The 7,557-nt window shown below is 44.2% G+C and overlaps 1 protein-coding gene across 1 annotated transcript; it reads left to right on the top strand.

Annotated features, from left to right (window-relative positions):
* chd1l (chromodomain helicase DNA binding protein 1-like) lies at positions 1-7,446 on the top strand. The gene is made up of 25 exons (XM_028402944.1): positions 1-204; positions 398-510; positions 994-1,100; positions 1,183-1,294; positions 1,383-1,414; positions 1,499-1,580; positions 1,672-1,834; positions 1,934-2,089; positions 2,166-2,258; positions 2,343-2,439; positions 2,608-2,681; positions 2,772-2,882; positions 3,760-3,874; positions 4,138-4,291; positions 4,380-4,569; positions 4,805-4,950; positions 5,103-5,266; positions 5,361-5,554; positions 5,637-5,735; positions 5,869-5,939; positions 6,102-6,216; positions 6,547-6,655; positions 6,729-6,983; positions 7,091-7,172; positions 7,267-7,446. Exons 1-25 carry the CDS (start codon positions 111-113, stop codon positions 7,387-7,389), a joined length of 3,051 nt encoding a protein of 1,016 aa, XP_028258745.1. The 5' UTR covers positions 1-110; the 3' UTR covers positions 7,390-7,446.
* Positions 7,447-7,557: the final 111 nt, after the last annotated feature.

Consider the following 7,557-nt stretch of genomic DNA (forward strand, 5'->3'; position numbering starts at 1 on the left):
GTAGTTGTACATGTTGCATTCGCGATATCAGGGAGGGCTCACTTGTCTGTACATGTCTGTGGTAAAGCTAACTTTGTGCGTGTGTGTTTTAGTCTTGTTAGTCTGAAAACATGACAGACATTTTAACAAAAATAAAAAACAGCGTAGCGGAAAAGCAGAAGACGGCTGTGGTTCAGAGCGACTTACAGAAGTGGGGTTTAACAGGTGAGGGGACTTTTTCACTTGGTCAAACTAGCTTGTAGTCATGTCTTCATTCACACTGACATGTAATTTAAAAAAATAAATTAGTTTTCGATTTAAAGGTGCATCTAAGCCGACTTTAAGCAAGTTACGGTTATGTTAAGTTATGTTACGGGTGAAGAAGTGCCTGCAGTGATGAGCTGTTCTCTCCTCACAGGCATCCAGCTGAGGTCCTACCAGCTGGATGGTGTGCAGTGGTTAACCCAGTGCCTGAAGAACCAGCAGGGATGCATCTTAGGAGATGAGATGGGTTTAGGAAAAACCTGCCAGGTGTGTGTTAATAATGCTGACACATGGCAGCACTGATACTTTATAGCGAGTGGTACATGACCGTTGTAAAACTTTATCAATGGCCCTGCTCTGTTAAAGTGCCCCTGTAATACAACTTATGTGATAATAGACTAAATATTTTAAGTTAACCAACTTAACTAAATAAGTGAAGCTGTTTACATAACTGATTCAATGATTAGATAAACATCAATTTCTGATGTTGATGTGTTTTAAATCATCTTAGGATGACATGTTCACTATTTTACTTGCAGTGAAAGCATTTAGGAAATCAATGTATATTAGCCTTTTTAACAGCAGTGTGACTGTCATGGCACGGTGGAACTAATAAAAGTGTACTTTTTAGGCTCACTGGGACCTTCATTAAAACTGACACGATGTTAATGATTTTAATTGGACCTGAGTTTATGTTAAAGTGTGATTTGTCCTATCTGTTTGTCAGTAATGGTTTCCTTTGTCCTTCAGACGATCTCTCTGCTGGTGTACATGTCAGGAGGTCTTGGGAAGAAAGGTCCATTTTTGGTATTGAGCCCACTCTCTGTCTTGGAGAACTGGAGAAGGGAGTTGAAATGGTACACTCACATTCTCCTGTAAACCCACTTCATGTGTTTCATCAGCTGCTGCTAACATCTCCTCCGTACACTGTGGTCCCAGCTTCGCTCCCTCTCTCACTGTGCTGTGCTACAAAGGAGACAAAGAGAGACGGGCTGAGATTCAGAGGGAAGCAAACACACAGGACTTCCACGTTCTGCTGACTACATATGAGGTCTGTGGCTGGTTTAGCGGAGACATAGTAAGCCTAAGGTTACGTTTTATCTGTGTAGACACTGACAGATGTTTGTCGACATTTTCAGCTGTGTCTCAAAGATGCTTCATTCTTGAAACAGTGAGTGTGTCCAGAAGAACACAGATATCATCAGTCTCATTTAGTTACAGTTTGTAATCAGTCCTTCTTCACTCTGCCTGTCAGGTGGAAGTGGAAGGTGCTGGTGGTAGACGAAGCTCACAGGCTGAAGAATCAGAACTCACTGTTGCACAAGACTTTAATAGAGGTAGTCTGTCAAGCATGCTTTTCTTCATCATTTCCTTTACTGTATCTTTTCTGATTCTTGAGTTGTTGAGTCCTTTTTGTGTATTGTGTAGTTTTCAGTTGGTTTCAGACTCTTGCTGACAGGAACGCCCATTCAAAACAACCTGCAGGAGCTCTACTCGCTGCTCAGCTTCATTCAGCCCAGCATCTTTGCAGCTGATGACGCAGACAACTTTTTCAACTCCTACTCAAACGTGCAAAATCATCCTGCTCTGGGTATAAATGCATCCTTATTATGTAACGCAGTATGGATCAGATTATGTACTGTTTGTACGTCCATGCACGTCTCCTCACGCACTGTTCTTCTGCTTCCAGCTGCTGAGCTTCAGAGCATCCTGGAGCCATTCCTGCTCCGTAGAGTCAAGTCAGAGGTGGCTGTTGATCTGCCCAAGAAGACGGAGCTGTTGGTGTACCATGGCATGTCAGCTCTGCAGAAAAAATATTACAAAGCTGTGCTGACAAAGGATCTGGGTGAGGCTCCTCTAATGTTATAAAGCTGGCAGGTCATTTGAAGGTGGCGTGTAAAACTTAATTCCTCTGCTTTCAGAGGCTTTTGGGAATGAACCAGGCAACAAGACCCGGTTATTGAACATCTTAATGAACCTGAGAAAGTGTGTTGACCACCCATACCTGTTTGACGGTGAGATGCGATCAGACGATGAAAATGAAGTCTTTGCAAATGAAGAAGCATATTAAAATACTTTTGTCCCCGTTTCTTGGCCAGGAGTGGAGCCAGAGCCCTTTGAGATGGGGGAACATCTAATTGAAGCCAGCGGAAAACTTTGCCTTCTGGACAGCATGCTGACATTCCTGCACAGAGGGTTAGACGTTCTACTGGTTTTTCAGCTCCACCTGGTGGCAGTGTAGTCTCAGTGTGCTTCATTGCTGCTAGATCAGTTCATCTCTCAGCCACTATAAGACTTAGATGCTGACACAGTGTAACGATGAGGCTTACCTTGTTTTTGTTTATATACCTGCCGTGTGTGCAGAGGTCATCGGATCCTGTTGTTCTCTCAGATGACGAGGATGCTGGACATTCTTCAGGACTACATGGAGTACAGAGGTGAATGAGAGGAGAAGTCCTGTCACACTTGCCATGCTATTTTTTTTTTACATCATAAAGCCAAAATTTAACATTTGTCAATTTATTAAGGTTACAGCTATGAGCGCTTGGATGGGTCTGTCCGAGGGGAGGAACGAAACCTCGCAGTGAAGAACTTCAGCAGCAAGGACGTCTTTGTCTTTCTGCTCAGCACTAAAGCAGGTGACTGACTCAAACATTCGAAGGCTTTGAACAGGAAGCTGTGTTATAGTTATATGTTCATAATTTCCCAGGCAGTCTGTTATCATTTAGTCTGCTGCTAGTGGTGAATTGCATCTTTCGAGCAACACAGTTTGTAGATAACACAGCACTTGTGATTTTTTGTAAGTGAGTTAAACTTGCAAGCCTTCCATCATATCTATATCTGCAGCAGAGTTCAGCAGAAGTAGCTGAGAGAGGAAAGGGGAGTGATCACACAGAGATAAAAGCTGCAGGATGGTGTGAATAAGGCCAGCAACGATTCTTTTTGTATGCACAGAGTGAATGTAGTGAGTAGGAAATCTTATTTCTGTCACAGTTTATTGATTCCTGTAAGTTCTAGATCTTTGACCTTGTAGTACAGGAATCTGCAAAAAGGACCCCATCTTAGCTTCTATTCACCGGCTAACGTAAACAACAAATCAGCTAAAAAACAAATAAATACAATGAAGTTTTTTAGCATTCCATTTATAACATGTTTGTCCTTTGTAATGTCTGATGTTTGCTGCATGTTTGTTCTTCTGTCTCTGTCCTGTCTACTCCTTTACCTGGCCAACTGTCAGCAGGATGGTTCTCCCTTGGGTCCTGCTCAAGGTTTCTTCCTGTTAAAAGGGAGATTGCACATTTTCAGCATAGTTTGGCAAGTCATGAGGTTAAATTTGTCTCCTTAATGACATCATAAAGGCGGATGACTGCTAACTTCCTGAATCATCACTCAAACAGCTAAACTGTGTATTTATGTAACGAGAGCTGTCAAGTGATGTTTAACTGACAGCTACAGCTTCATCAGTCTCTTTAGAAGTGCATCATTAATAATCTGTATCTTTGGCTGTTTCTGCAGGGGGAGTGGGCCTGAACCTTACAGCGGCCGACACTGTCATTTTTGTGGACAGTGACTTCAACCCTCAAAATGACTTGCAGGCTGCTGCACGCTGCCATCGGATTGGTCAGAACAGGTGATGATGTGTATGATACGTAAGGCAGGCTGTACTGCAATGCTTTGACTTTTCTCATCCTGCCGAATGTAACTGGAGGCACAAGCAAGTTAGCTCTCAATAATCATACCAGTGAGTTATACAACAGAGGCATTTTTATATAGATGTGAACGCTCTAATACTGATTCTATGTACCAGTAAAACATCTTTCCTTAATCCCCTGACTGAAAGAATGATTTAGTTTGAAGCTCCTTTAATCATTGATTGCCTGTGTGTTATTAAAGGCCTGTGAAAGTGATCCGCCTCCTGGCAAGAGACACGGTGGAGGAGATAATGTACTCTCGCGCTGTCTCCAAGTTGCAGCTCACAAACACTGTCATCGAAGAGGGACGCTTCTCTTTACTGGATCAAGCTCAGTCAGCTGCTGCAGGACTCCAGGTTTGGGAAAAAGCCGCCAGCCCCCCTGCACTTTCTCTGTCCATTTGTCTTCCACTCTTTCTCTCAACACATTTCCTGCTCTGCACAGCTCAGTGAGATCTTGAAGTTCGGGATAGATAAGCTTTTGTCGTCAGAGGAGAGTTCTGTACAGGATGTCAAACTGGAGAAAATCCTTGGGCCGTCACATGAGGGTCAGTGGGTGGATGATGAGGACTACACCCCAATTGGAGAGGAGGAAGAGGAGGAGGAGGGGGATGGATCTGACTCTGATGGACAGAGTATGTTTTTTAATGTTATTAAAATCTCTCTTCACTACAGAGCATTGAGTTTTGATGTGAATTTCATTTCATAACAACTACAAGTGGTATATCTGGTATATCAAAACAGCTGCCACTGCAACTGAGCCTGCGATTCATGTTGATCTCTCTTGCTCTTCATCGTCCAGTGCTGTGCTTAACCTGCTCTTAACCTGCTGTGATGAATAACTCACCATCATATTGTCCCATCCTTCAGACCACATGTACTACTTTGAGGGGAAGGACTACAGTAAGGACCCCAGCTCTGAGGACAAGAAGAACTTTGATCGTCTGTTGCAGGAGCAGCTGACGGAGGTTCAGAAAGCTGCAGGACAGGGACGAGCTCTGAGAAACAAAGCCGGAGTAAGACTGTCTCTCCTAACATAGAGCTGAACTGTATGACAGATTTGACCATGCCATGCTATTATAGCACTCATACATTCATGCCATCCATCCACCTGTGGTTTGTAATCCAGTCAAGTTTGTGAGAGTGTAAATTCCTCCTGTGTTTCCAGGTGTTTGTGTCAGTAGCTCTTGGGATTCCAGTGAGGAAGAGGAAGCCTCTTACTGAGGCAGAGCTGGAGCTGAGGCGACAAAGGAGGGAAGAAGCTGCAGCCAAGAGAGCCAAACTTCAAGAGGACAAGAAGAAGAAGGAGCAAGAGGAGAAATACCAGAAAAAGTAAGATTTGTTGGTGGATTTAGTGTTTCTAATCTGTGTTAGACATTTTCAGCTTCAGCTTTTCTTTTATTTGTTGTGTTTATTCATCATGCAGAATGTTATGGTGGGAGTCTTGTGGCTACAGGTCACTGTGCCTCCAGCGTGTGGACAGTGAAGAAGATGAGGAAGAGGAAGATGACCACAGCATATCCTCCACAGACTCAGACAGCACGGACATCCACTATGTTCTGGGGGACGTCACTCATCCACATGCTGCTCAGGGAGATGCTATCATCGTCCATTGCGTTGGTACTGTTACCTTGTTACCATAGCAACAGACAACAGAAAGTCAGCATCTCCTACAGGTTTATCAGTGATGGTTTCTGTGTAGATGACTCAGGCCGGTGGGGCAGGGGAGGCCTGTTCACGGCACTGGAGGTGAGGTCAGATGAATCACGGAAGCAGTATGAGTCGGCTGGCAAGATGAAAGGTAAGATTACCCACACTTACAAAAAAATAACATCAACAGTCATTCTGATATCTGAGATATTTATGCCTGTGGGGTCTAATTGAATATGCACACACGTAACTTTATTAAATTGTGTTGGTATGGTTTGTTTCAGATTTGGAGCTTGGAAATGTGCTGCTTTTTCCTATTAACGACAAACAGTCCAGACTGAACGGCCAGGACCAGGTAGGCTCTGTTGTGTACAAATTTCCCGAAAATTGCTGCTCTGCAGTTGTGATGCACCTGGTTTGGTTTTTTTTTTTGTATGGTGGCAGAACAGACTGATAAAATTGCAACAATGATCTGATAAAGCCCTAACCCACTTCCGTCTCCTTCCTGTTACTTCAGTTGGCTCTGATAGTGGCACAGCAGAGAGACAAAGCCAACAACCTGTCAGGGATCTTTCTAACTGCTCTGGATGAGGGTCTGAAGAAGATTTATGCTGCAGCCAAAAGAAATAAGGGTATGGCCTTATGGAAAGGGAATATAAAAGCAGCAGTGCAGTATTGTTAGACTTCAGGCCTGCAAAGCTTCTCAAGGGGAAACTCAGTCATTGACTATCATCCTTATGTTTGTAATAATGTTTGTTCCATTATATATGATCCACCAACAATGTCTTTCAAATTCAGTGTGGTGGCCAAAACAGGTATTGTTCCAATATCTATGAACCTGAGTGTACATCTGAAAGATTTGTCCCATATGTAGCTCAGCTCGAGCAGCGATATGAGTGTAGGAAATCGCAGTCAACAGTCATGCTGATAGTTTTCTGTGACATCTTTCCCCCCCCACAAAGCAAGTGTTCATCTTCCACGCATCGGCCACGCTACCAAAGGTTTCAACTGGTACGGCACGGAAAGGCTCATCAGAAAACACCTAGCCTCCAGAGGCATCCCCACCTTCATGTATCCTTCAATGTTGTCAACACATGACCTTTGACATTTGTTGGACTCATTTTCTCTTAACCTGCCTGACCAGATACTATCACAGCAGAGCTGTCAAAAACACAGCTCCACCTCAGGCATCCTCCACTGCCGCCTCAACGTCAACATCCGCCCCTCAACCACAGTTGTGTAACCCAAACAGGCTCGGTGATGAGGCAGAGGCAGAAATCCCAGGCCCCTCAGACCCTCTCCAGAGCCACGGCCTCCCCTGTTTCATGAGGGGAGTCCGTGTGTTTTTCTACAACCTGGCTGCATCAGAGAGGAGGATGCTGGCCCGATACCTTATCACATATCCTTTCACAGCTGTCGTTCACATTTCCAAATGTTGCTGTGTATAAAGACACGATGTTGCCACAGTGTCAGAATAATGTCGCAGCTCCTTAGCTTTATGTGCACTTATGATGGAGACGAAGAGGAGATGATGAGCGAGGAGGTGACCCACATCGTAGCCGAGGTAGAGAGCAACATCCACGCAAAGGTGAGACATTTAAACGCACCATCATTAGAGGAAGGAAACTGAGACCATGATGGAGTTTCATGCTTCGATCTGGACTCTGCTTTGTGTGAACCAGGAGCTCCAGGATCTGCTGAGTCAGTACAGTCAGGCCGTGGCCGTGCAGAAAGCCTGGCTGGAGTCCTGCTTCTCCAAACAACGACAAGTCAACACCTCTCACTTCCTACATCAGCTCACATAACATTCATTCATTTTAATCAGGAATTGTGTCACTTACAATAAAATCAAAATAATTTTACTGTGTGTGTGTGTGTCTGTGTGATGTGTGTCTGTGTGTGTGTGTGTGCTTCCTCCACACACACACACACACACACACAGACACACACACAGAGGTGGTCGGTTAGCAGAG

The sequence above is a fragment of the Parambassis ranga genome, chromosome 4, assembly GCF_900634625.1.
Source record: "Parambassis ranga chromosome 4, fParRan2.1, whole genome shotgun sequence".
Taxonomy (NCBI): Eukaryota; Metazoa; Chordata; class Actinopteri; family Ambassidae; genus Parambassis; species Parambassis ranga.